The 27,873-nt window shown below is 48.2% G+C and overlaps 2 protein-coding genes across 4 annotated transcripts in view; one reads left to right on the top strand and one right to left on the bottom strand.

The window, feature by feature from the left end:
* Positions 1–17,159, top strand: part of CCDC63 (coiled-coil domain containing 63) — a 32,469-nt gene extending 15,310 nt beyond the window's left edge. Inside the window, exons 2-12 of one of the 2 annotated variants that reach the window (XM_038373614.2) lie at positions 3,333–3,432; positions 4,224–4,390; positions 4,689–4,878; positions 6,370–6,489; positions 7,052–7,233; positions 8,060–8,241; positions 9,609–9,829; positions 13,236–13,310; positions 14,690–14,882; positions 15,706–15,903; positions 16,980–17,159. In XM_038373614.2, the coding sequence (XP_038229542.1) occupies positions 3,418–3,432; positions 4,224–4,390; positions 4,689–4,878; positions 6,370–6,489; positions 7,052–7,233; positions 8,060–8,241; positions 9,609–9,829; positions 13,236–13,310; positions 14,690–14,882; positions 15,706–15,903; positions 16,980–17,098 (1,662 nt within the window). In that variant the 5' untranslated portion in view covers positions 3,333–3,417 and the 3' untranslated portion in view covers positions 17,099–17,159. Of the gene's footprint in view, positions 1–3,312; positions 3,433–4,223; positions 4,391–4,688; positions 4,879–6,369; positions 6,490–7,051; positions 7,234–8,059; positions 8,242–9,608; positions 9,830–13,235; positions 13,311–14,689; positions 14,883–15,705; positions 15,904–16,979 lie in introns of those variants that run through there. The other variant, XM_043498362.1, reaches the window with a different exon arrangement.
* Positions 17,160–19,611: 2,452 nt separating this feature from the next.
* MYL2 (myosin light chain 2) lies at positions 19,612–26,920 on the bottom strand. 2 transcript variants are annotated; one of them, XM_038373492.2, is made up of 7 exons: positions 26,702–26,920; positions 25,446–25,535; positions 23,936–24,011; positions 22,960–23,064; positions 21,529–21,604; positions 21,377–21,425; positions 19,612–19,933 (listed from the first exon to the last, which is right to left on the bottom strand). In XM_038373492.2, the coding sequence occupies exons 1-7, from the start codon at positions 26,702–26,704 to the stop codon at positions 19,835–19,837; spliced, it is 498 nt and encodes a 165-aa protein (XP_038229420.1). In that variant the 5' UTR covers positions 26,705–26,920; the 3' UTR covers positions 19,612–19,834. The 2 variants fall into 2 exon arrangements, with proteins under 2 accessions (XP_038229420.1, XP_043353827.1); XM_043497892.1 differs by lacking the exon at positions 26,702–26,920 and adding an exon at positions 26,542–26,653 and having other exon boundaries at positions 19,622–19,933.
* Between the last annotated feature and the right edge of the window lie 953 nt (positions 26,921–27,873).

Below are 27,873 nucleotides of genomic sequence, written 5' to 3' on the forward strand. Positions count from 1 at the left end.
GACCTGGAAAACTTGTCTCTTTCACCAACAGAAGTTAGCCCAATTAAAGATATTACCTCACCTGCTTGGTGCAAAAAGGTACCATTGTAAATAAGAGAAGCAAACCCAAGCAGATGTTATGTCAGGGTTATCATCATAGACAGCCTTAGTGGTGAATATCTGAATGGTAAAACATGCATCAGCTACCTCTGGGCTCTGTAATTAAGTCATCATTATCCCAATGCATCCATCCATCCATATATATACAGTGTGTAAATCAGCTGGATTATATAATTGGAGCTAGCTTCTGAACTCAGAAATAAAATCCAAATTTCCAGCTATACCAGTTTGAGCTAAATAGAATGCTGAGAATAACAGGTATCTATGCATCATCAATCCCCCCAACTCTAACAGAGCAAGGATGCAGGCAAATCAATCAACCTCTTCAAGCGCAGTGTGGTATATCACCCGCCTGCGAAACAAGAAACACATGAGGACAAAACCCCACTTGTGCCAATCAAAGCCCTTCGGAATAACAAAATGCGTGGGGCCATTAATATGCCCACCAGGCCAGGCCGTTGAGAGTGGACCAGAGATTAGGCCGGGCTAGCAGCAAAGCGCCCTGAGCTGAGGGTCGATGCAGTAGCCTAGGAGCGACCCGGGGGGCTCCAGGAAATCCTGTCTTCCCACCAGGCACCTTGACGCCTTTGAGGAGCAGTGGGCACTGTCCGGGGTTCTCTACTCGGTGTCCCCACCCGGTTCCCTTCGTTTGACTCTTTGACCACACTTCTGTCCCTGTTATTTCATTAGTTGTCCCCTGGATTTATTTGGTGTCCAGGTCCTGTGGATCCCCCTCAGAGGCTGGGAGGATCCTTTAGCAGTGGACGGGCTTCACCCGCCCACTTCCCGGATCCCAATAGGGAGGCACTTTGCAGCGAGCTGTGCCCTGGAGAGCAGGGGTCAGATCTGCAGCGAGCTGGGAGCGGCCGAGGGGGGCAAGTGGGGGTAGCAGGGAAGCAGAGAGGGGAGGAGGGGAAGGAAAGCATAAAAGTGGGGGGGGGGAGAGCAGGGCTGGAGCCTGTAGAACCCGGAGAGTGTCCCCGCCCCTCCCTCGGGCAGCCAATGGCAGGCGGCCGCCTCACAGAGGGGCCCCCGGCGCGTTCTGTTACGGGCTGCGGAGCGCAGCATCCCAGCCCGGCTCCCGCAGCTTGCCCTCCGCGTAGGCGCTCCGTGCCCAGCGGGGGCGTGAGGGCCCTGCCCTAGGCTGGCTGCCAGCTGGGGCGGCCCCTGCAGGGCCGGGGAGACGCGCAGGTCGGGGTCGGGGCCTTTTTCTTTCCTTCCCCTTTTCTCCCTCCGCAAATCGGCTGGCCCCGGCTCAGACAGCAGGAGCTGATGTTCCCCTGTGGAATACACCCCCTGCCTCTAAATGTCAGCTATTAAAAACCGCTTTCCTGGGGGAGGAAACCTTTGCACCCCTTGCAGAGGCTGGACAGCCCGCCCCCTACTCCCAATCGCACCTGCTCTGAAGCCCTGGGGCTGTATACAGAGACCATGGTATCTGATGAGAAAAGTGTCAGGATCTGATCCAAAGCCCACGAAAGTCAGTCGAAAGACTCCCATTGACTCCTGTGGGCTTTGGGTCTGGCCTTTAATTTGAGAGTTTATTGATAAACCAAGCTTTAATGGGTAGTTTTTTAAGCCCTTTCTGCAAGGACTGGCCTTGATTTTTAGGAGTTTTGTGACAAGTTTCCTCTACTAGTGGGGTGTGAAGTTGTCAGTGTGGGGGTGCATGTGTGCCTGTGCCTGTATCCCAAAGACAAGAAGTGTGTAAATACTGAAATGAGTTTAATCCACAACTGGTCAAAGAGTTCTTCCTTGCTTGAGTTTTTTACCAAGTTATTGGACAAATAGTTTCTAATGACTTCAATTTTCTTTAGCAGGTTCACTCTATTTTTTAACTGTTAAACCCACCAATGAAGTTACGGGTTAAGTGTAAAGGCTTGTCTACACATGTAGCTATTCAGGAATTGCTATTGTGCTCTAAATTTACACCTACCTTAATCTGAATTAACTCTCAAGTATAGACAAGTTTTAACTGTTGCTGGGTATCTGTAAAAGAGCCGAGTATAGATTGAGGCTTCCAGTTTCCCCAATATATTTACAGCCCTTGCACAGAGCAAACAGTAGTGGACCAAAAGGGTGTGTTGGATACTGACACGTTGCTGTTTAGGGGTCCCTCATGAGCACTGATTTGTTTGCCAGGCTCAGATTTTCAAAAGAGTTCAGGGCCAGGTTTTGAAGTGCTTAGCACCCACAAATGGTGACAGATTTCTCCAGCAACTCAGCTCCCGTTTAGGACCCTGATCCAGGCCAGATTTTCAAAGGCACTCAACATCCAATGTACCTGAGTTCTTTGAAAAATCTGGCCCTAATTGCAAGCCTGTGGGCTTCTATAGCAACACAGTTTAGCGGCCCAGAAGAAGGGGCAGACAGAGCTGTCCCACTCAGCACAAACCCTAGGAAGCAGATGGCATCCCTGACCTGAACTTGCAGGGGAAGTGTTCCTTATATGCCATCTCTTATACAGAGGGCCACGCGCAACCCTGTCGTGTGGAGTGGGGGGCATATTCATGGCCCTACCTCCTCCCCATCCCCTTTGGGTGACCCTGGAGGAATAGGGAGGGAGCAGACTACAGGGTCAAGCCCTAATGCAGATGCCACAAGGGAAGGGAGAGAAGGCCCCTTGTACGTTGGCTCCTTTGCACCCCTGCAGAAAGGTTAGGCTCAATCTGGCCTTCAGTCCTGGAACAGTGCAAACTCTGATTGCAGCCAGTGGTAGAGGAAGGATGGCAGGATTCATCCCATACTGATGACTAATGACTATCCGGGCTGTATTTGAAGAGGGGTTGGAAATCCTAGGGCTAACTGCTGCCCTGACGTCCACCATCACTTCTCCTGCTGAAGTTTTGTGCCCATAGCTGAAGGCAGAATCTGATTCCCCAGTCTTCTTTTAACCCCTTTGTTCCCATGTCTGCTGTATGGTTCATGCAACTGCTCTGAAAACATGAGCCCTTTCTATGATTTCTATGGAAATTCAGATACTGAATGGGTTGGAATAGGCTTGAACCATCTGTTCTTCCCCTAATTATAAACTGGATAGGAGGAACATATTTCACAGTGACATCACTACAAATGTTCTTCTTTTATTCAGCATGCAGCCATCTGTGATTATTTGCTCATGTGCCAAAGATAATAAAGGGGGTTTGGGGCTGGGGCGGGGAGACAGAGTGAATCCCGAGTCAGTGCAGGGAATCTGCTGACATAGCCGGTTAGTTCTCTATTTTTTCTTTAAGAACAGAGCTTCTCTGGAGGAGGGTTCGCTACGTTTACCTTATTGTAGTATCTGCCCAGACTGAAGGTTGACGTCAACAGGAAACAATGAAGGATTCGCAGGTAAAAAATCCCCAAAGCCAACATCAGAGACTGTAGGGAGGGTTATGAGCAAAACTGCACAAACTGTCTCCCACGGCTGTCAAGAAGTTCGTGGGTGAGATTCTGACCTCATTGAAGTCAGTGGCAGAACTCCCAGGGGCCAGGATTTCAACTCATATGAATAAATGCTGGCTTTAGTGGGGAGGATTATCTAGTGATTGGAGCAGTGGCCTGATCCTTTGTCATGGAGTTGTTGTGGTAGCTTTGTGGAACCGGGGGAAGAAGGTGCTGTGAGTCCTCGCTCCACATCTCTGTGCTTCTGTCCTGGGGGCCGCCAGCTTCCTGAGATTCGGACTTCCAAGTGCAAAGCAGTGTTCGTGCTTGCTGCAGTGTTCAGCATGCAGCCCATGGGGGATATCACAGCCATGTCCACACCCTACTCCTGTACACAATAATTGCTAAAGTCAGGCATGCAGGCAATGCGGCACCCTTTACAAGAGTGTAGCAATTGCTTGCTCCTGCATGTGCTTCCCAAGAGACCCTGCAGACTTTTTGCCTACCTCTGTCAGCTGCAGGACACCCCCTAATGCTGTTGTGGCTTTTAAAGCCACAACAGAGCCCTCTCTGTCCCTCAGTTTCCGCTCTGTAACACAGGGGTAGGACTACTTCCCTAGCTCTCAGCATGGCTATGAGGCTGAACTAGGTAATGTTAATTAATAGAAGGTATTGTTGTACATTGGCACTAAGTGTTAGTTTTTGAACTTTCGTAAGCAACTTATTAAGATGTTGACAAAAGTGTACCATTTCCCCAGCGGTGGAAAGAGTCCCAGTCCAGAAGTGACCCTTCGGAATTCACCAAGAGGGAGAAGGAAAAGATGGCTGAGATCGAGCTCCGGAAGCTGCAGCAGCAGTTTCGGATCATGGTCGAAAGACGGAAGTCTTTTGGTGTCAAGGCTCAACAGCAAATGTACCATCAGGAGTAAGGACAGCTTCATTTTGTTAGTCTGTGACTGAAAAAGAAAAGACACCTTCAAATCCGGGCTGCACATGTCCTCTGTGGGCCTGATTCTGCTCTTACTTATGCCAGGAGCAGTTACATTAATTAATAATTAATAATTAATGTTATTACATACATTAATTAACAAATAATTTGTCTAAACTAATTTCTCCCTCACTAGAAGCTTGAAGCTAAAATTGCAAGGGTTAAATAGTTAACGTTTGCACAGTACTTTGAAGATGCTAAGTGCCAAATATTATTTTTATCATTTTTTCTACAGAAAAGAAATATATTCACTGAAACAGGAACATGAAGAGATTGCATTACTCTTGAGCCTTACAAAGTCACAGAGAAATATGATGTTAGATGACAGAAATTGTATGGAGCTTAAATTTCTTTTACAGACCAAAGAGGAATATGATTCTCTGATTAGAGCAACAAAAGCCCTGATAGCTGAACTTGATGATAAGGTAGAGTATCTGAACAGTTAAATGGATAAACATGATATACATTAGCAAAGCCACAAAACGAGCGACGCCCTCCTATCTGTCACTACTGGGATGGTAGCTCTTTCTTTGCTTTGCAGCTGTGCAGCTGTATAGCTTCAGGTGTCTTCACATTTCATAGCTTGTTAAAAGAGCAATTCACTGATTGTTACTCAGGTTCTATTACTGCATCCATTACACACCTGAGTAGTGCCAGTGAAGTAAGTGGGACTTCTTGCATAAGTAAGGACTACTCAGATAAGTGTCTGTGGGATCAGACCCTAAATTGGCTATAAGTTTTCAGGTTTCTGCTGTAATTGATAATGTAACCCAAAGGATCGTGACCTAATTAGTCGGAACACCACAATGGCAATGTCATGGCATGAAATAGCCAAAGGGAATAAAAGCTCTGAATCAAATAATTAAAGTCTTAGGGGGAAAAACCTAGCCTGTCTGCAGTTTGTTTGCAGGGGAATCTTGTGTTTGAAGCATTTGTATATAAAATGTGTCAGCTCAGGTCTTGGAATATAATGTCACCTCTCAAGCAAAAGACCACATGATTTGAAGACATTATGGGCCACCTAATCTGTTCCTATTACAGTCAGTGGAAATTTGCCTAGTGACTTTGGGTTTGACTCTGGTCCCTGTGTTCCGATACACCACTATGGTTTGAGGTGGTGGTCTGGATGGGGAAAAGGGAGTGTGGGATTTGCTGGGGAATATTCCCTACCCCACGCTTGCTCTCATTGTTTTTCTTGGAAACGAGGCAAAAACAGTGTGTTTTTTGTTACATTCATTTATATGCCCTGAGACTTGACATTTAAAAAAAAACAACCAAATATTTACAATAAAAATATTCTCAGCTCTCATAGGCTGAGCAGAGTTGGGTCTGGCCAGTATTTTTAGAGGAGACCAAGGAACACCCAAATGCTGCAGAAGTGATCTGGGAGATTCAGTAGGTTGCACCTTCCCTTGTGAGTCAATATGGAATCATTGTCCATCATGCTGGTAGAGGGTCAGTTTCAGGGGTCCTCCAACTGTTTCATTCTTCTGACCGCTTTGTGTTGGGAGTTTCTTCCAATTCCCCATTTCTCCAAACATTTCATTATATGCACCTTCAGGAAGTGCTCCACAGACAGTAGGTGGACATGGACCATGGCACAAGAGGTACCATGATAAAATATTCTTCTTTTTCTGTTCTACTCTGTTGCATAGTGTTGTTGTGCCCTAAACAGCTGCTGTTTCACCCCCGAGGTAGCCATATTTCAGTGGTGACATAAAAATAAAGTGACTCCTGTTTGTAGTTTGTACTTCAGTGTCTGTAAAGAGGGATTGTTTGAGATAAAAGCTGCTCTATAAATTTAAAATCATTACTGACGTGGGTTACTGTAATTCAGATCAACACATGGGTATTTACAATGGCTAAGCACACTGACAAAAATCCAGAATGTAAAGATAGATTTTTATTTTTTTAAGGTAATGGAGATAGAAAAAAAGATCAAAACCCAAAAACTGATTGTAGCAAAGGTGAAACAGGCGAATGATAGCAAATGGCTGCAAAAGCAGATTCAGATGCTGGAGAATCGCCTAAACCATGTAAGCAATTGCTTGACCGTGCTGTTGATACATTTTGCACTGTAACTCCTTGACTAGCTGGCTACCTGAATGTGGAGTGTTTGGATGATGTTTTTCTGTTATCAAGATAATTAAAAATTCAAGCACTGCTGGTTCACCCAAGCAATGCAAAGGACTTTTCCTGTCTTCACTGACCCAATCGCTTTTGCTGTATATTGCACATCCAAGGCTCTTCCAAGCTTGTCCATCCAAGAGCAATGTTTGCAATTTCCCAGGAGCTCCGAGGGCTACACCTACTTTGCAGCAAAACGAAGCTGATTGCAGCCAATCATCTGTGATACAGGGCAGGTGGATTTCAATAGCAACAGATCCCAGCTCTGTCCTGGTCCAAGTGGCCTCTCCTGTAGGCTCAGTGGGCTGCGCTGCTGTATTAGAGACAAGGGTAGCCAGAGGGCCCACTTAAGACTTCCCTGAGCTGTGTTTGTCCTAGCCCTGTTGTATGTTGTTTGACCCATAATAGCTGGGCTCCTCTTTCCTGTTCTGCCTCCCTTACAGACTTTTCATTTGCAACCTGTCTTCCCAGACCACTGTCCATTTCGATATCATCCTGACCACAAATGCCACGCTCAGAGAAGAGATTGAAAACCTGCGATTTCAGAAAGCTATTTTTGACAACTTCTATTCAAAACTTCATAAAAAACTAGATCAGCAGAGGAAAACAATGGACGCTGCAATTGATCAGTCCAGCCAAGCATACGAACAAAGGTAAACGGGAGAGGAAAAGGCACAGGCCGCACTAACTCTTGGCAGTACATTTGGTATTGCTTTCCAAGGCACAAATGCCCATTTCATTCATTAATAAATATCCACCTAAGATCATATTTTAAGAAGTGCCCACTGATTCTGGGCGCTCAATATTAATATTCAGGACCTGATTTTCAGAAGGGATGATCTCTGGCAGCTCCCATTTACTTCAGCTGGAGCTGTGGGTGCTCAGCACCTGTGAAAATCAGGCCCTAGATGTCCGAAGCTGGTCACCAAAAGCAAAGTGAAAATGTGGACCTAGATGAGTTTTCTAGTGCCCAGGAAAGATGCCTGATTGGTGGGCCTGGAATCTGAGCTCCTCTGCTCATCCATAGGACAGGCAGAATGGGGTGGTTTTCACCCACACTGCCCACTACCAGTGCGCCTCAGCCAGGACCATGTAGAGATGGCTCAGTCAAACACTTGGCCTCTTAGCTAAGACTTGCGGGGGCGGGGGGTGGTGTCTATCAGTGTCCATTGCAGTGGTGATTTATGGGGTGGTGAACTTCTGTCCTGCGGAAACTGAACCACACCAAGTCATTTCCCAAACAGCAGCTAAGCTGGCACAACACTTGGTGACTACTAACCTGGGCCGTAGTCTAGCCAATGTCCTTAAGGGGAAAGACTCTATACCCCATTCTCCTGAGTTGTGCTGTTCAGGAGCCACAGTCTATCCATGCTGCTAGTTAATTGTTGAACCAGTGTCTGGAACGATACTTGTGGATTGTCACACAGGAAAGACTAACTAGTTAACGGGGCACGTTGTGTAATTTCTGGCTGGGTCTAGGGTGGAGGCACTGGCACGGATTTCCGCCATGAAGGAAAGGCGCTGCAAAGACATTGCACAGTATAATGTGGAATTCAGGGAACTCGAGCGTGTCTTTGACCACGAGACCAAGCTCAAAGCCTTTATGCTCATCAAATTAGTGGATCGCTCAGACTTTGAGGAACAGGCCAAAAGGGAAGAAGGTACATATGGGACAACAAACCTCCCCTCCCCACCCCCAATATGGAAGCTAGTGTGACTCAGCATAAAACCTCATGGTTATAGTCAGCTGGGCCTTGTCCTCTGAGGAGAATGTCCATAACAGGAAGACAGAACACTCTCAGATTGGGGTCTTAGTCTTGACTAAGATCCTAGTCTTGACCTTCCCAGAGCGGTTCTCACCCCTGTGTCTCTCATTCCAATAACCCCAGCACTGAGTCTGGGTGTGAGGGGATGGGGATGCTGAGCTGGGGTTTACCCCCTGCTCATAGGGGACCAGGGAGTGCTGCTTACCCTCTCCCACAGAATGGGTGGCATTATCCATAAAAGTAATGATGATGTGAAAGGTCATTTGGGCTTTTGTGGACAGAGGACTAAATCCTGCTATTGCTGAAGTCACTGGCAAAAATCCCATTGGATTTAGGTAAGCTAGGATAAGGACCCAATAGAGAGACATCCTGGTCTGGATTCTCCACTCACTCCAGGATAACTTCATTGACTTCCATGGTGTCACTCTGGATTTAAACCAGGCAACCCTCAGTGAGCTGTGTACCTGAGCAGCCGGTGTCCTGGGTCCCTTCCAGGCCTACATCTCTGTGATTATCTGGGAGCTTGCGGCAATAGGAGGGAGAGAGGCGCTGGAGAGAGGTGTTGGCGGGGGAGGGGAAACGGGCTCTAGTTTCAGGTACACTAGGGGGGGCTAATCATTTATTGTAGCACCTCAGCTGAGTTCAGAGAGGTGGCCCCAATGGGACTGAGGGCAGAAGTCATTTCTCCTGCCATCCTCAGGGAGAAATTCCCATCCTCCACTTGTCCTGTTACCTGGCAGGTGCTTATGGGCCACGTGCTCCATCCTGGGTTTCCTTATTCTATGTCTACACAGCAGCTGGGAGGTGTAATCCCAGGTTGGGTAGATGTACATGCACTAGGTCTGCTCAGGACATAGCAGTGTGGCCATGGCGGCCCAGCTAGCAGCTTGGGCTAGCCACCCTAGGTACGTAGCAAGGGTGTTGGGCAGGAGTTCACCCGAGGTGAACTGTCTTTAAGTGCTATGACAACTTTCAGCTGCCGTGTAGATGTATCCTTAGTCTCTTTAAATCCTTTCCCTTGGTCTCTCTGGCATGTCCCTTTCTCCAGCCCTGCTGTCGGTTTTGTGGGCCTTCTTGAGTTTGCATTCCACACCCCATGCCCCAACCTTTCCCCGCCCCCCCTGGGGGGGCATGAATTTAATCCCCAGTGTTTTCAGGTGAATTTTTTTGAGTTTGCCCAGTCATGGGCATGGATGAAATGACAAGAAACGAAGGTAGTTCGCTGCCCCAGCAGTTTGTGCGTTGCCGTTGATCTCTTCCAGCCCTCAAGTCAAGCAAGCAGGCCAGAAAGAGCAAAGGTGAAAGCTTTGAGAGCTACGAGGTGGCTTATATGCGCCTGCTGAAGCTGAGCGAGGATGGGGACATTGGCCAGCTGGTGGCAAATTTCATCGAGAAAGAGGAGAAGAACTTTGCGTATTTCAGCTACGTCACCGAGCTGAACAACGAAATGGAGAGGCTGCAGAAGAAGACACAGGACATTCAGGTTAGTTCCGGTTGCTTTTCTACACCCTTCACGCTGCCGTTTCGCTTTTAGACGGAGGTTTTCTTCTTTCCGCTCTTGCAGCTATTGCCACCCACGCTAGGGCCTCAGCTGCTGATCCCACCGCAGGCGTGTGACTTTTAGAACATACATGGGGTATCCAAAAAAAGGAACTCTCATCTAGGAGACAGAATCAACGTCTCATTGCTGCCACCTTGTACCCAGAGGAGATACTGCAAGAGAGTGATGCTCAGTAGCTGTGCAGAGCTGGGGGTGTTTGCTGCATGAGATGTTGACCAAACCTGATCTGATGTTATTTTTAGTGGCCTTCGCTGGAAATGTGCACAGAAATGTGACATCAAATGGTGCAGAAAATTCTACTGGGCGGGATCAAGCCTGGAAGCTTTTCCTAGGGCTTTGCCCGGGGCGAGACTCCCATTGAGTGTTGTGGGAGACATGAGTGCTGCAGGACTTCAGGATTTTGGCCCCTGGTTTGAGGTTTTGGTGGTAGAAAGAAGTATTTTTACCTCTGTCAGTGGAAAGCTATTTCTGTCCTGCCTGGGAACCTGGCTCCCCACCTGCCATAAAATTTTCATCAAATCCAAACTCGAACTGAATAGACACTACACTCCAGCCCCTAGTGACGAGATCCCCAGATCTTACTTTGCCCACTGTCTAAGCTCTGGTTTGTTTGATGGGTAAATGGAGTGTTCTATAGCCTCCTTGCAGCTGTGGAATGATGCTCTAATTCATATGCTTTAACTGCTGTCTGTTACTGCTGTGGACTGCCCATGCATGCTTCCCCATGCATTCTGGTTAAATAAAAGCAGGATCAGCTGGAAGGGATTCCATGTTGCATTCTCATCAAATGGACAGGTTAGGCATGGCAGGAGGGTGGAAGCATGAAGCCTTTCAGAGAAGGTTTTACTTTGCTACAAAGGATTGTTTTCAGGAGAAAACGGGGCCCCATACTGCGCATAGCTGGTCAGGGGTCTCCCAGAGACTCAAGACATGCCTTAACACTCAGCTGTTCAGGCTTTCCCCAGTGGCTATGGCGTCTCCTGTTAGTAGAGATGCATGGCTGAGAATAGCTGGCCAAATGCTCCCCAGTGCAGCCATACTGACTTCTGTGCCACCCAGAGGCACATGGCCCAGCATATCTGGACTTCTAAAATATGGTGAGAAAACCAGTGGGGCTTTGTTACTCTCTGGCCTGTGTTTGAGCAGAATGGGCCTAGAATTATTATTCCACCAGGCTCTGCTGCTGAGATCTTTAGGGGAAGGGTGCTGGTGGGTCCATCTTCTGCACAGTCAAAGAGAGTGGGACTGTAGGGAGAGGCTGCTGCTGGTCTATGTCTGGACACAGCAGAATTGGCAAAGCAGCCAATCTCTTCTGCTTTCTTTCTCTGCAGAAGATGGCTTTAAAATGTATCTTCTGTGGGGATTTAGTGCTTGGGAGGGTGTTAGGATGACAGCAAAGAAGAGGTGTGTTCCCCTGCTGAACAGGGTACAGCATAGGCAGTGCAGCTGCACTACCAGGATGCCTTATCCCAGATCTGGAGGGACCACTCTTGCAAGGGAGAAGGATGTTCTGTCCTCAAGGCCAATTAATCCTTCACTGCTCTGTGGAAACTTCCACAATGGGATCAGTCTAGTGGAGAATTTGGTGATATGGACACTTGTTCCCCCGTGGGTTTGGACTGATATCCCCAAACATCCATCAGCTGGTAACACCTTTCAGTTACTGCTGACCTGGATGTGAACCAGTGACCTAGAGATACCAGTCTCTGTGTTACCTGTCAGTGATAGTTAATTGTCCCCGGGATGAAGGGATTAGTTCCAAGGCTTTACCTCCCAATACTTCCTCTTGTTTGTGTGGCACTAAAGAAGAAAACACTTTTTCAGCCCTGATACTTGTGCCTGGGAGATAAGGGAAGCCTAGTGGTGGGAAAAAAATATCTTGGCTACTAACCAAAAATGTTTCCTTTCTTGACTTCTAACTAGGAAGCAGTTATATCCCATGAAGTGAGCTGTAGCTCACGAAAGCTTATGCTCTAATAAATTTGTTAGTCTCTAAGGTGCCCCAAGAACACCTTTTCTTTTTTGCGAATACAGACTAACATGGCTGCTACTCTGAAACCAGTTATATCCCAGTGACTGTGATCTGATAGTTTGGAAACGTGTCCTAAGCAGTGGCTAATTCATGCAGCCAATGCAAGAACAAATGTATTCATTGCAGGTGAAAATTGAACATTAGGGACTCACATGCTGATTAACTTTATGATGCATAACATGTGCTTGGCAGCTATACGCTGCGCTTTCCAGGTGCGGAACACCTCCATCAGGCATTGGGTGGTTGTTCTAGTCGCCTGTCAGACTGGCAGTTGAAAGCAATTAACACAAATCCATTATGCTGGCTTTGTAACACTCGTTTCACTCTTGGAGTTGAACAGCACAATGAGGCTGTTTATGATCTCTTGTGATTTTATTCTCCAGTTTAAATTTTTCAGCTGGTTCCAGCTGGTCACTACATTTTGGAGCAGAGCCACGGGCGCACTGGTCCTACTGGATCCTAGGACTACTGATCCTCCAGGTCAATCCAACAGACACGACTATAGATGTGTTGAAACATTCCAAGGGAGCGCACTGGCATTTCCACTAGGGGTATAGCACTGTGGTGGCGGCACTTTTTTATTATATATTATTTGCATAACTGTATGCCTAGGAGGTGTGTCGGGTGCTGTACAAACGTGCCCTTGTGCTAGGGGCTGTACAAACACAGAACAAAAAGATGGTCATGCCCCAAAGTGTTTCCAATCACTTGGATCCTCTGATAGGTGATAGATACCTCTCAGAGAAAGATTGATGACTGATCCCTTGAGCTTCAGGCCCTCCACCAAAGACAAGATCTTCAGCTGGGGTAAATCAGCAGTGCACCACTGATTTACACCAGCTGATGAGGAACTGGCCCACATTTTTCAAGCTGCAATGATGTGAGCTCAGAACAATGGTATTTGCTGTGATTAGTAGAACTTTTCTCCCATTTAATCTTCCCATACCCAGGGAGGGAATACTGCTAGGACTTGCTGCTGCTTTCAGAAAATCTTGCTTGATTTTGGAAGGGACTATTTTTAAAAGAAGGTGGAAAAAGACAAGGAACCATACTCTGGTCTGTCTTGTTCCCATGCAAGCCCATTGGCAGTCAGGGTTAAAGAGAGCAGGAAGTGAACTTTGCAGGAAGCAGGCCCTAGGTGTAATCAGCCCTGCTGAAAGGTGTAACACAGACACTGCCATTGGTAGTGTACAGATGAATCAATGACACTACTACATACAAAGTCCCGGGATGTGGTTTGCTCAGCAGTGTGGGGCAGCCCTCATTATTAGTCTTATGTGCTTCTATTTTATGTAGAATGAAATTCTTGACTTAAAATCCCAACAGAAGTTTGCTGATGACAAAAGCAACACCAGTCTCAAAGAGATGGAGGTAAGGAGCTGTCCAGGGAGAGCCTCGCTAGCCCGTGACTTACCCCCTGGCTGTACGCTATGTACTGTGTGGGCCAGATTCTGGGCCCTTGGATGCCGTCTGCCTGGCCTGACCATGCACTGGGATTTATCTGCATGTGCACTGGCAGAAGGAGTTATTTCACTGCCAGTGCTGCAGCCTCTGAAGCTGAATGCTACCCCCTATGGAGGAGAATGGCCATTGCCCTCCATTGGTCCTGCTCTGCCCCTTTGCCTCCAGGCCACCCCTGAAAACTTCTCCCTAGTGGGGTTCAGAGCTCTGTAGCATGCAGGGGTGCAGACCCACTGTTCAGGGTCCTCCGGTGCAGCCCCTGCCCCTTCCAGTGCCCTTAGTTCTAGACCCTCCTTGATGACAATGGGCGTCACTTCCCTCCCCTCCTGTCAGCTCTGATACCAGTTTGTACGAGGGGGCAGGGATCAGCTGAGCCCAGCAAAGCCCTGCTTTGGCTTTTGCCAGCCCTTTCCCTCAGCCCCTGTCTGAAACCCTCCGGCTCAGCATGCTGGAGCGGGCTCTGTGAGCACAGGCTTCACCTTGTGACTGGGAACTGCCACCAACTCTGACCACCCTCCAAGTCAGATGGGCTCAGGGTGTAGCCCTGTCAGTCACGCCAGGCCCCCAGTCTATGCAATTCATGGAGTCCTTGGCTCATTCTTCCCCGCAAGTGGCCCTTCCCAGCCACCTGGGGCCTCCCAACTTATTGAGATTTCTTGGGGCAAGTGGGGCATTGTTAGCCTGACTCCTAAGTGCTGAGTATCTCCTGCTCCATGATCTTTCAGGGAACACTTGGTGGTGATGTCCTGCATACTTAGAATCATAGAATCATAGAATCATAGAATATCAGGGTTGGAAGGGACCCCAGAAGGTCATCTAGTCCAACCCCCTGCTCAAAGCAGGACCAAGTCCCAGTTAAATCATCCTAGCCAGGGCTAATCATCCTAGCCAGGCACTTAGTCCTGCCTGGAGAGCAGGGGACTGGACTAGAAGACCTCTCAAGTTCCCTTCCAGTCCTATGATTCTGTCATCCTCAAGGGGCTGCCAGGAGAGGGCTACTTCCCCCAAACACATGGCATCAGTAGAATTACAGCGGGGACGAGATCAATCCAAAACCTTTCCACACTGGTTTGTGCTCAGTGTCTTTCACACTCACCTTCTGTGTGGAGATGCTCCTCGAACCCTCCAATCCTAAACTGAAATTGGGCCTGAGCGAGCTACAAACAGAGTTTGGGGTGTTCAGATGTGGCACAGTTTGGGGGGGGGTTCGCTTTGGGCCCATCTCTTGTACATGGTACAAGCCTTGTAGCATAGATAACTCTTAGGATGGCTTTGCTTTGTGCTGATAGGAGAAGCTGAAGAAAACCACCGAAGAGGCCAACCTGTACGAGTACACCTGTAAAGAGAGCAGCAAGGTCCTGGACCAGCTCAAATCCGCTGTGGACTTTCTGTTTAAACAAATACAGTGCAAGGACACCAAGATAATGGAGCAGCTTGGCGAGAGTGGGGAGATCACGGATCTGAACCTGATGCAGTATTTTGGTGAGTTGTTAGTGGTTTTTCCTTTGCCCAAATTTTAGTAAAGTTCAAAAAACAAAACAAAACACCAACCCCCAAACTATTTCAGAGAAACTCACTGATAGAGAAGTGAGTCACTCACGCATTTATGGTGGGAGTGAGTGTGGGTCTAGTAGCTAGAACAAGGGGCTCTTGGACTTCTGAATTCTCTTCTTGGCTCTAGAGGGGAATGTAGGCTCTTGGGGTTGGAACAGAGTCTGAGGATCAGGACTGCTGAATTTTATTCTTGACTCTAGCGGGGGAATGTGGGACCTGGTCTATTTTGTATAGCACTCCAGTGGTTGGAGTGGGCCTGGGGAGCCTGGATTCTGTTCTCCGCTCTGGGAAGAAGTGTTGCCTACTAGTTAGAGCAGAGGCCTGGGGACCAGGACTCCTGAGATCTATTCTTGTCTCTGGGGGGGGACCATAGAGTCTAGTCTGTTTTGTATAGGGCCCCACAAACCCAAGGCCTCAGCTACCCAGTGATAACCTATGTCACACAAGAGCTTGAAATAGACCCCAGGTTCCTGCCTCCCAGTGGGGCTTTTGCCAGAAGTGGGCTCAGAATGAACAGTATCTTTTGCCTGGGTCTGGAGTAGGGTTGCCAAGTGTCTAATTTTTGACTGGAACGCCCAGTCAAAAAGAAACCTGGCAGCTCCGGTTGGCATTGCTGACCGGGCCGTTAAAAGTCCAGTCGGTGGCACAAAGGGGGCCCGGGGCTAAGGCAGGCTGTCTTCGTTTTTGTGTGATTAGAAAGTTGGCAACCCTAATCTGGGGGGGATCATCAGTTTTAACTTGTCCCCCACAGGTATCATAGAAAAGAAAACCAACGATCTCCTGCTCATTGAATCTTTCCTGCGCTATAAGGAGGTCGAGGGAGAGCAGGATTCGCTCCCTTTATTGAATCCATTTTTGGGTGGCACCAGACTCCTTAAAAGTACAGATTCAGTGAAATTACCCACATCTTCCCCTACCATAGAGCATGTAGTAGAGAACGTAGAGGATGGTAAGTACTCACATCTTCTCTCCCAGACGCTACCTATCACACATGGGAACAGAACCATAGAGGCCTGGCTGGGGCAGAAGCAAGGAGACTGCAAAAGGAACAAAATGGGGAATGTGAATCAAATGGCAGGATCGTAGCAGTCAGAGGTGGAAAAGGCTCCCGGGATTATAACTGTCTCCTCCCACCCACTTGCCAATACGTTCACATCTTGGCTAGTGCTCCATCCAGCCTGGCTTGAAATGGCTTCAGTGATGGGGCTTTCACGACTTCCCTTGGGAGCCTGTTCTAAAAGATCTAGCTGGGCCTGGTTCTCAACTATGCCAAGGCCCTTCTACATTGCCCTGACATAAAGAAGCCTTAAAGCTGGTGGAAAGGATGCTATGATGATATCCCTGGTGGAGGGGGCTGCCCTGGTGGGCATCAGGGCTCTGCACCAGCCCTGCTCCCAGCTCCTGTGATGGGATGGCTGGAGTGCACTGCACTATGGCTGCTCTCTGTTTCCCAGGGCTCATAGTGGCCAGGGGAAGTGAAGCATAAGAACAGCCCTGAGGCTGCTCTAAATTAAACCAGGGACGAAACGGGATCCTTTATAGTCCCAAAATATAGGGAAGCAAAGGTGGCTAAAAGTCACCTCCACCCCTGCCTCTAGTGGAGGAATGGAGTCACAGAATCAGGCCCCATAGTTTCTAAGATGGGGCCAAATGCTGGGAGTTCCCTAGTGCCTGCAGTTCCTGCTGGAGTCGATGGGAGATGTATGCGCTCATTGCCTACCCAGGATTTGGTTCACTGTTTTATTGGCATGGGCAAATTTCTGACAGTCTGGGGACTTAGAACCCTTATACTCAGATGGCCATGGGAATGAAATGCAATAGCAGAGCTGCGGCCATATTTAACACTAATGTGAGTGGGTGAAACTCCATGGGCCCTGGATTTGCATAGTATTAATGAGATTAGCAGCCTTCTGATACAGTTATCAGAAAGTGTGGGTTTGCAGCAAGCGCAGTGACAAGTTAGGACTTTAACTGAAGCTCTGGAGAGATTTTTCACCCTAATAATCCCAATTTCTTTTGAAACAGTTGATTGGCCTTTGGACCATGGCAGTTTGCGCAGCCTGATTATTGGGAACTTGGAGAAGGATGAGTCCAGTAGGATCTCACTGGACAAAGAGGAGAAGAAGAGAGGGATAATTTTATAGACTGGGAAAAGTAAATACACTGGGTATAAATAATAGGTTCTTAATTCACTTGAAATCAAAATCTGATTCTGTGCTTAATTTAAACAAAGCTAACCTTACGTCTCAGGAACGCTAGTATTGTCTTGTATTTACAATAGCCTTTGCCATCCGGCAGGATCCCAAAGCCTTTTACCAACTTAAAACAAAGCTCTACAGATTATAGGCAGGCATCACATATGATGAAATGCAACCATTTCTGGGGTGGAAAGGAGGGCAGCAGTTGTCTAACAATCATTCACAACAGTTTGGCCACGGCACTGGGACTAACGTCCTCTGTGTTGCAAAATGCTGGTGCACTAAGTACGTCGGCATTTAATGGCCACAGGTGGGCATGACCTCACTTCTCCATCTTGTCTGCCTGTGCAAATTGCCATGGGCTCTTCAACATCTGCACAGAGCAGGCAGGCCCCTGTTTAAAGTCCCCACAGATTAAACCAAAGAATGGAGGCCTGAGTTGATGTTGCACTTCCAGGTGTTTCAGACCTAAGATGATTCTTCTGTTGAACCGTGGCTGCCTCTCACTTCTTAGTACGTGGAGCTGGCTCCTCGGCTGGTGTAAATCAGTAGAGTGCCATTGAATTCAATAGAGCTGATTTACCCCAGCTTGGATCTGGTCCATGATTTTTAACATCTGTGTTTTTTTTTTAATTAACAAATATTCTGTCTGTAGACAAACACTGTCGAGAATCCCAGAGAACTAGACATAAGCGGGGAAACTAGAAAGCAGGAGAGACACTCTTGTCTAGTGGATCAAGCATTTGAGTGGGACTCTGGACAGCTGGGCTCTAATCCTAACTCGGCCACTGGCCTGCTGGATGATCTTAGGCAACTCACGTCCACGTCTCTGTGCCTCGGTTTCCCCATCTGTTAGATCGGGATACAGATACTGACCTCCTTTGTAAAGTGCTTTGAGATCTACTCATGAAAAGCTCTGTATAAGAACTATGCGGTCTTATTATTGCTGTAGAAAAGCTCAAAAGTGGAAGCAAACAGCTTGACTGCTAGCTACTGCCTGATCTTCCAGTCGGAAACAAACATTGATCACTTAGCGCAGAGAGTCAGGAGATTTCCCTTTCTGCAATACCCTTCAGCCATAGTTGCTCAAATGGAAAGCACATGATGATCAAGTATCAGAGGGGTAGCCGTGTTAGTCTGGATCTGTAAAAGTGGCAAAGAGTCCTGTGGCACCTTATAGACTAACAGACGTATTGGAGCATAAGCTTTCGTGGGTGAATACCCTCTTCGTCAGATGATAATCACAGTTTGCCTCCCCCTGGAATCAGAGAAGCCAGCAGGCAGGATAAAGTAAATGCTATAATAAATGGACCTAAAGTTTTGCTCAAGATTCCAGCTGGACTCCAAAGGCAGACAGGATAAAAGTTTTTCAGCCAAATCCTGATCTGAGTTGGCTGCGGCATAAATCCACTGACTTCAGGGGCATGGCTCCAAATTTACTGTGGGGAAAGCGAGATCGGAATCCCTGGTTGCGAGTGGGATGCCCGGCACTGTGCATGAAGAAATCCCAAATCATGTGGGATTTGCAAAAGCACCTAAGTGACTGAGGAACACAGTGGTGCCATTGAATGTCATGGGATGGGGACTTGAGCTCCTAAGCCTCTTAGATGCTTTTGAACATCTCACTCACAGTTCCTGTTCCAAGGACAGATGAGACTCTGACAAGATGCCTGGGAGATCTAGAGAGGTGACGGTAGCTTGGAAAGATTTCTCACTTCGGATGGTGATGGTTTTGTAGCCACGTGGGACAGCAGTGTTGTGCTCTTTGCAGAAGCAGGGGGTTTCCCAGAGGGGTGTGAATGAAGGGAGCCTGCACCAGTGGGTTTGAGAGGATAAAATAGCTGCATGTCTTTGTGCTCTCAAGGCATCAACTTTGTCATACAGCTATAGTCGTAGCTGTTGGAAAAGGAGGCAGGGTAGCCCTGTATTGCCATCAAACGCACAATCGAGTCTTAGTTATTTTGTCTTTTAAGCACCTCATACCTTGCATGATACCCATCACAAAGAGACAAAGAGAAGCTTTAGTGGTCTGCGCATGCTGCCCGGTAAGAGAAGTTGACTAATGCCAGCGATGTACCGTGCATCATTAGATTAGTGGCAGTTTGACAGCGAGCCACACAGAATGATCCCATTTCCTCCCTGCTGGGCTTCTGCTGTTTGATGTTTGCAAACTGCACAACCCACCTCGGACCAGCCTTCGCCACCTTCCCTGTAACCGAGTCTTGTTGTCAGAAATTCAGTCGCAGGGATTTTTCGGTGGTGACCTTGTCTATCTGTGGCTCACTGAGTCTTGTGTGACTCAGCCCACAGCTGGGGAGATCTCACACTCTCTCTCTCTCACTCTCACACACACACACACACATCCCACTTTTCCTCAGAGCTCTGCAGGGTTGTGTTTGTCCCAGACAGAGCATTTATTTTACAGACCCTTTTCACTCTTGACATAGGCAGCTGGATTTCCTCCTGCAAAATGTATAATTTAATTTGGACACAGTTCAGGTATGCATTTCCCCAGTTACAGTAAGATTTTCCTGCAGAGAAAAACAGACAAGAATGGGACCAAGTACAAACGATTGCACTGAAAACAGTCAGGCCAAACCCAGCTAGAACCATAGGGAGAGGCAAGCGTTACAAGGTACCATCCCCATTACTGTGCCTGAGGAACTAGCACAACCCCGGCTCTTAATCCTTCTCTTCTCCATGTGTGATGATGTGGACGAGGTTTTTGTAGTCTAAATTTCCAGTGATGTCTGGGGGGAAAGCTGCAAACATCTGGTCGACCTGCAATGCAAATGGGCCCAGATGGGAAAGGGTTAAACAGATTGGTTGGGTATTCAGGTGAGCAGATGTGAAGGAGGGGGCTGGGAGCTGTTTGAAATCACAGGAAGTTCTGCCCTTGGCGTCAATGGAGGATGGGAGTTGGAGACTGCCATTTGCGGCTGTCTGCCTGTATTTCGCTAGCTTGTTAGCCGAGCAATGGAAATATGGGAGGTAAAGGAAAGTCTCTAGCGCACCTCTAACTGCAAGGCCATTGATCTACACTAATCCTGTGCCCTGACCCCCAGCTCCACTGAAGGCGCTTGCCAGTGCACTCCTATACTGCGATGCGCGGTGCTGTGTGATGCTGTGATGGGATTCCATCGCTCATCACTATCGTGGAGTGGTTGGGTCCACGCCCAGCCCTGGGTACTGCTTCCAACCGCCGCACAATTCAGAGATGGCTTGGTCCCGGCCATCACAGAGATGGTGACATGTGGATCCCGGCCGGGTTTGAATTCTCACCTTTTGGGGGTGTTTGTATCCAGGGGCTTGGGTTTGACTAGTTATGGAAAAAGGGGCCAGCTGTGAAATTTAGCTCCCAGGCTTCCCCCCAAAGCCCAGTGCTATTGGACCCCAGGATGTAGGATGGGACAGGCTGTGGGAGATGGGCTCTGTTGCAATAGACTGATTTGCTTCATTTAGTTGTTGTTACTTTGTGCAATGGCCTGATGTGATGGACCCCCAACACCCCGGAGCCCTATGTCATGGCTCTGACCTGGGCTCGGTACCCACAGCTCCCACATCACGTGAGGTCTGGACAATCAAAGGACTGTCTGTGGACAGTGTGGGAGCAGCCAGGGACACGGCAATACCTGGAATAGGGGAGCTGGGGGGGCTGCCCAGGAGGGCTGCGGTGAACAGTATGAGGACCCTGAGGAGAAGTAAGAATTGGGCTGTAGAGGGGTTTTTGGTGAGCCCCAGAGAGAATTTGTATGGGTAGTGGTAGGAAGTGGCAGTGGGAATTGTGCCACAGGATGATCTTGGGATTGCAGCAAGGTGCCAGTGCTGGGTCCCAGTGTAGAGGCCGGGCATGGGCTCCCCTATCATCCCCGTGAGGTGAGGAGAATTCTCTATGGGAAACACTGACGCACTGCTCAGTCCAGGGCAGGGGAAGGACTGTTTCATTTGAACTCTTGTGATTGCCCCATAGGGTGGGCTCTTGCTTTGTCCCTCTGCCCAAAGCACTAGATCACCTCGCCACAAAAGGGAGATGGCAGACCAATGGGGCAACTGTCACAACAGGGAAACTGAGGCACGGACTTGTGCTCTACCCTGGAAAGGTAAGCCAACCTGTTACAGCCTGAGCCTGCTGCCCACGCATGCGCAGTAAACGGATCAGTGTTAGGCATTGCTGAATGGTGCACCCTGTATAAGGATGGAAGTGAAAAGGAGCCCTATGCGTACCTCTTCCTGGGAGAACCTCTCTCCCTGCGTCATCAGCATTTCTTTAATGCTGCAAATAAAACAGCATGTTGTCAGAATGAGCGAGGGACGGTGAGAAAACTAGAACAGCTCCCCCTGCCCCATGCACGCCCCAATTGCTGCTCTGCACTTACTAGGCAGATTTCAGGCCTTTGCCCTCCGGGTCAAACACCTTGAACGCGTTCAGGATCGTCTCCTCTGGATCGGCACCTGCAATGGGGAGCACATGCAACCGCTGCTGGCACGGAGCAGGGATTATCCCTGCTGCGGGCAGCGCTGGAGAGTGGCATTCCCTTCAGGGAGAGGGAATCGCAGATCCTGTGCCATCCCCCGGGAAACAGGGGCTGTGTGGTCAAGCAAGCTAATTCCCTGCAGGGAGGGGCCTGCAGATCGACGTGCCCTGCCCTACCACCACCATGCACAGCACCAGCTGGCATCTCTCTACCCACCCCCTGCTGTCGGGGCCATGTGCATCCCATGGCATGGAGAGGAACAGATGCACATTCATGTTGCCCCTGCCCCCAATATGTAGCTAATCTACCCAGTGTATTTATAGCATGCTAGTCTCTTAGGAGCCGGGGGCTCTGTAGGCTTAAGGAATTCTGCACCAATGTCACATAGCTTGGGTTGCACAATGGGTGAGGGGATATGACTGTTGAGAGGAGGGACTCTGAGTCGCAGAGAAGCTGCTGCTCTATGCAACATCCTCTCCTGAAAACCTGTCAGGACATAGGCAGCAAAGAGCCACAATAGTTTACATCGGCACACCTGGAATCCGTGGCACCGAAACCCTCTGAGGGGTGTGGGCAGCTGTTAGAGAGCATGTCTCATCTGGAGGCCTCAGGGTGCTGCACAATGATGTAAGCATTGCTATCTCTGTTTTGTAGCTGGGGAAACTGAGGCACAGAGCAGTAGCGACTTGCTCAAGGTCACCCAGCAGGCTAGGGCCAGAACTGAGAAGAGTGCAAGGGAGGCTGAGAACAAATAGGAGCAATTGCTGTGTGCATTAGACCAAGATGCACGGTTTCTGGGGCTATCCTGTGTATGAGCCTTTGACTGGCAACACCCCGTCACCCTGTCTTTGCCATTTCCTGCCCCACCATGCTGAGGGAAAGATGCAGGAGAAACCCCAGGGAATGGCATTGGGACGTTTTCACCTTCTGCACTTTTCTGGGGGGAAGAGGGTGATTTGACTCCTAGGTCCTGAGCCAAAGCCCCCTTAAGTGCATGCAAAGGCGCCCATTGAGTGCAGGATCAGTCCTTGGGGAAAAACTGCAAATAAAATTACTTTATGTTTTAATATACATTGCCTTTTCCTAGCATCTTCGTTTTGAGGATCTCAAAGCGATAAGTCTTAGCTCCCCTTGTGCGGTAGGGCAGGGTCATTATCCCTGTTTTGCAGATGGGCCACTGCGGCACAGAAAGGTTAAGTGACTTGCCAAGTCACACAGGGAGTCTGTGGCACAGCCAGGTATACAGCCTAGATCTCTTCCCCTCCCCCCCCAAGCGCTGTAACAGCCACCGGACCATCCTTCCACTCATTTCATCCCCATGCCTTATCTTACCCTTGAGCTTCTCTCCAAACATGCTCAGGAATACAGTAAAGTTAATTGCTCCAGGAGCCTCCTTTATCATTTCATCGAGTTCTTCGTTTTTTACATTCAAACGACCTAGGCAAGAAACAAAAAGACAAATCACCTGGGACGTGGATTAAACTTTATGCAGATCTTCAGGTACATGAGCCCATTTTATACACAAATGACCCTATGGATGAGTTAAAAGACATAGAAAAGGTGCATTTTTTACCATGGGAATAGTCTCCCCAGGGAAGTGGTAGAAGCTCCATCCTTGGAGAGAAAGAGAACTGGACCAGACAAAGCACTAGAAAGTGTATCATAGGGAAGAATTCTGCACTAACTGAGGTATCTCCAACTCTGATTTCTATGAGTCTAGGGAACATCACAGAATTGCACCATGGTACTTGTTGATTAGTTCCCACCTCCATTTTGTCAGTAAAATGAACAGAACCAAACGTCTGCCTATTATCATCCATAGAGCTACAAAAACAGGGCCTGATCCTCTTTGGATTACAATGCAGTCACACCTGATTTGCACCCTTCTAAGTGAGGTGATAACCGGGCCTTATGTTTCTCCAAGGATGTACATAAGCCCCATAAATTACATAATCCAGCAAGACTACTCATAGAATAAGGTATTACTCAGCAGGAGTAAGGCTAGCGGAATTGAGTCATAATTAATTTAATAACCATTTTCTCTAGCCAGGGCCTAAATTATTTAACAACATCAGCCTCAAAAATGATCCACACTGACCAAAAATGTTCAGAAAGTAAAATATTCTGCTCTTTGTAATAGAAATGTTTTTGGGTCCCGTAGTTTTGAGCAGAGGAAATGGAAGATCCAATTAACCAGGGATTGAATGAAATGGAAAGCAGAGTCATTGATTTCTCATCTAATAATTAGTCTAACACGATCAAAGCCTTTTGTGGGGGGAAGGAGGGGTGTTCTAAGATGCAGGCTTACCCACTGCAGCAAACGTATCTCTCAGATCTGCCTTGTCAATAAAGCCGTCCCGGTTCTGATCCATTATGGTGAAGGCCTGGAAAGGGAAGAAAGGGGAATGACAGCATGCAGAACAATAACCCACAGCTCCCCGAGAGTGTAATATCGCTCCCTCTGTTTAGCCATGACATTTCAGCCTGGCTAGTGGTGTGTCAAGGGACATAACTGTCTTTGTTCACAGCTGTACTTGCACCTTCCTCTCACAGTGATTTATGTCAGTGGGAGTGGAGGCGAGGGCTTCCAGCAGCGTTCAGGATTGGGCCCAAAGAGCCCCTGTTGTTCAGCAGTACAGCAGCATTTGTTAGGCTCCCTGGTGCTGCAGGGCTGGAGGCTGCTGCCCGATCCCCTCTGGGAGTGGCTGCGTGATGCGGGCTGAGGCATTACTCAGCTGCCCAAGACTGCAACCCTTCCAGAGCAGGTGTCTCCACCCAACCTCCTCACCCCATGTGACCAATTGGTAATGTCCTGGGAGCCCCGGTGCTTGTGAGAATGACATTAGAAGATGCACTGAGAATGCTAGCAGGGGATGGGCCTCGCTGATTGATGGACATTGCAGCCAATTAGTTAGAAGAGAGCAGATGTCCCTGTCCAAAAGCTCAGTCAGAGAGCAGGACCCACAGGGTGGGAGATTCTCCCTAAGGTATCACTAGAGGTAGGAGAATTCCTTCTGTAGGAGTCGTGTGCGGGGGGAAAGCGGGTGTGACAGATGTTCTCTCCCACATGGTAGTTATTCTCTAGTTTTGTCAAGCTCATCAGTAGGCCTGGAGTTGTCTAACCAGTAACCACTCTGCAGCCAAGGGTTAGAGTAACTATGACAGTGTTTACAAGCCCAGGGAGTGGGGCGGGGGGGAAGGACTCAGTCAGGAGAAGGCGTTGTGGAGCACGGGGTTGGGGAGTTCACTTGCATGAGGTCTCCTGCTCCAGCTGGCTCCCATGGTCCCCAGGATGCAGGAGTTCAGTTTTGGCCACTGCCTTGTCCTCAGTTATCATACTCGGAGGAACATGGATACACTCGGCTAGAGAAGGCCCCATGTTATCACCCTGTCCAAAGACTCTCTGTGGGTAACTTTGAAGACCTGAAAATGTGTAACCATGTGACACCCATGAAAGGGTTAACCAGTTCTCGGTAATAATGCCCTGCCTCATGGTCACAGCTCAGCCAATGAGAATTTGCTCAGATTATACGGGGCTGCTGTCTTGTGTGCCATTGGCTGAGTGTCTTGTCACTCACTCTTTTGCTGGGGGTGCAGTGCCATGAAGTTGAGAGAAGACCCCATATTTGATTATGTAGTTAAATTGCATTTGTTTTTTCCCCCCAGTAAAGCAGTTGTCTTTTAAATGCGCTTCTAGGACTCTTGTTCCAAATCCAACATCACCAAACCTAAAAACATTTAGGAAAAGTTTGACGATACCACCATATAAGTGGTTCTTGGCTTTACCCTTCATGGTCATTGCAACAAAGGCCACTTACCTCTTTGAATTCTTGGATCTGTGTTTGTTCGAACATAGAGAAGACGTTGGAATTAGCTCCCTCTGATCTCTTCTTAGCTTTCTTGGGTGCCTTGGGAAATTCAAACATGCTATCATTAACTCACTGTATTTTTCAATGTGGAATAAATTTAAACTACCCTGAACTTATTCCTAAATCTTTATGAATAGCGAGGGACTGCTGCATGCTGGTGCACTTTAGTTCTTGAAATGATCCGCTGTTTTTCAGCTCAGAAGTGTGGGGTAAAGTACATGTTGTTCTGTAGCAATAGTATTTCTTCTCACAAGGTAGGGTAGAGCTCAGTTTCTTGGGCTCCTGATGCATTTCACCAAATTGATTAGTGGGGAAGCGACATGAAAAATGACGAGCCACACTACAGTGTGACATCTGCTGTGGTTCAAATGACATTTGGCTGAGAAATAAAAGCAAAGAAATCTCCCCTTGTAACAATAGACATTCAGGAGTGGAAAAGATAGTTAAGCACGTCTCGGAGATTTCATGCAATGGCTGTCACTATTATGAGCTTTATCACGGTTTTGCACTTTTTGTTAAGAATGATGTTACTGCAATGGCTACGCATTAAAACGCTCTAAAATCTGCCCTTTCCTACATCAAAGAAGATGAAACCCAGAATTGAGTTGATTGTGATTCTTGTGGTTTAAACAGGAAATGTTTCAACATGTGTTAAAGTTTCTACCTTCTTGAGAACTTTTGGTACTTTCTACCTTAGCTGCACACGTGATCTGCTGTGATCTTTTTCTTTTAAATAAAAATCACAGATTTGTAAGTGACCCCATTGAGAGTGTCCGTGTCTGGTATTCCTAGGTACTACAAAATACAAATAGTAATAACAAGATTTAAATGTGCCAGTTCGAGGGATAGAGATGTACTTCCTAGAAGGCGCATGGATGAAGGGAAAGAATTCCAATTTGACCTTAAAATGTGCTCAGTCCCATTTTGCAAGCTCTGTTTAGTTCTTGATTTGAAGACAGGGCAGCAGTTAACCTAGAAGAAAAAACCCACTTATCTGTTGCTATTTGTATTCCACCAGTGTATTAAATACCCCTAGACTGCTTACCTTGTTTCAGGAGCTATAAGGCATGTGTGTGCCATTAGGGCACTAAAGCGTCTCTCTCTCTCTCTCTTACTGATCGCTAAAGATGCTTCTAGTAAAGAATCCTACTGCTGACAAGCTCATCTCACTGTCATTCCCGCAGCTGCCCACTCTCGTTACTCACCATCCCCGGAGTTGCTTTGCACGTCCCCTGATGTTCCTGCAAGAGGAATTCAAAAGACAATCCCCCAGGCCGCTCTGCGCTGAAACAATAAATACAGCTCAGGGCAGTTTAAAAATAAACGCATGCCCACTTTTGGCTGTAATAGGTAAGTTAGCCGCCACCTCCGCCACCCCCAGCTCTGTTGTCTCTCTGTCTTTGTCTCGCTTCTCATCTTGAATAACAGCTTGTTGTCACTGTGACATGTGAGACACAGGTTTTCAAGGTTAGAGAAATGCCAGCAGGCTGTGTGACTGCCACTCTGAAGATGTTGACACAAGTCGTGCTGCACAGCTTGTGCAGAATGAGTGACACCTGCATTTGTCAATGTATTGGTGGGGGCAAGACAAGCATGCTAGAAATGATATATCCTGGTAGTTAGGGATGTCCGTCTATACAGACATACAGAGCCAGCTCTTGGAGCTGCACTGATTTACAGCAGCTGAAGATCTGGCCCACAGACCAAGGAAGTTCTGTGCAGTGAATGTCAGATCTGAACCAGGATTTGAACTTCATCCCCCTCTCCCCGTCCAGAGGTGTTCAGATGGAGGGTTTTGTTTTGCCTCATTATAGAGCTAGGGGTGACTTCCATGTACAGTGAGATACATCTATCTATCACCCAGATCTGCCTCTGAGATAGCACCTTCCACCCTGGGAGATCCCAGAGTGCTTCACCAACCACACAGATATTGGGATTTGCAGCACCCACCACACAAATGCAGCCTCCTCTGGGATGGAATGTGGCAGCTGTCACAACATAGCAATCACACAAACCTATCCACGTCTACCCAAAGGCCCCTATGGCCCAGGTGGTGTGAGCTGCCACCATGCCAGGGCTGATGTAGCCCTTTGCATGGTACCAGCAGGGCTGGGTGGGTCAGAACCCTTTGTTTGGGGTGGTGGGGTAGGTGCCTTTGCAACTGGATCCTTGTTGAGGGGCTGAGAAGCTCCTGCCCCACCCATCTGCCTGGTGGTAATGAGGGACCCAAGTCTCCAGCAGCTGCTGTCTCCAGTCTCCCTGATGGAAGGGGACCTGAGAAGGATGGAAGGGGACCATGAGATGGGGCCTATCGGGCCAGTGATCCCTGGGGGCAAAGCGGGAGAATCCCAGCGATCACTGGCCCGATAGGCCCCAT

This window comes from Dermochelys coriacea, chromosome 15 (assembly GCF_009764565.3).
Source record: "Dermochelys coriacea isolate rDerCor1 chromosome 15, rDerCor1.pri.v4, whole genome shotgun sequence".
Lineage (NCBI taxonomy): Eukaryota > Metazoa > Chordata > Testudines > Dermochelyidae > Dermochelys > Dermochelys coriacea.

Bases quoted from the DNA above. Each gene is read 5' to 3' on its own strand.
- MYL2 (XM_038373492.2), bottom strand. The intron at 24,012-25,445 runs GTAAGTGGCCTT...TTCCCTTTCCAG, and splicing joins AGATCCAAGAATTCAAAGAG to GCCTTCACCATAATGGATCA. The intron at 21,605-22,959 runs GTAAGATAAGGC...TCCCCATTGCAG, and splicing joins GTTTGGAGAGAAGCTCAAGG to GTGCCGATCCAGAGGAGACG.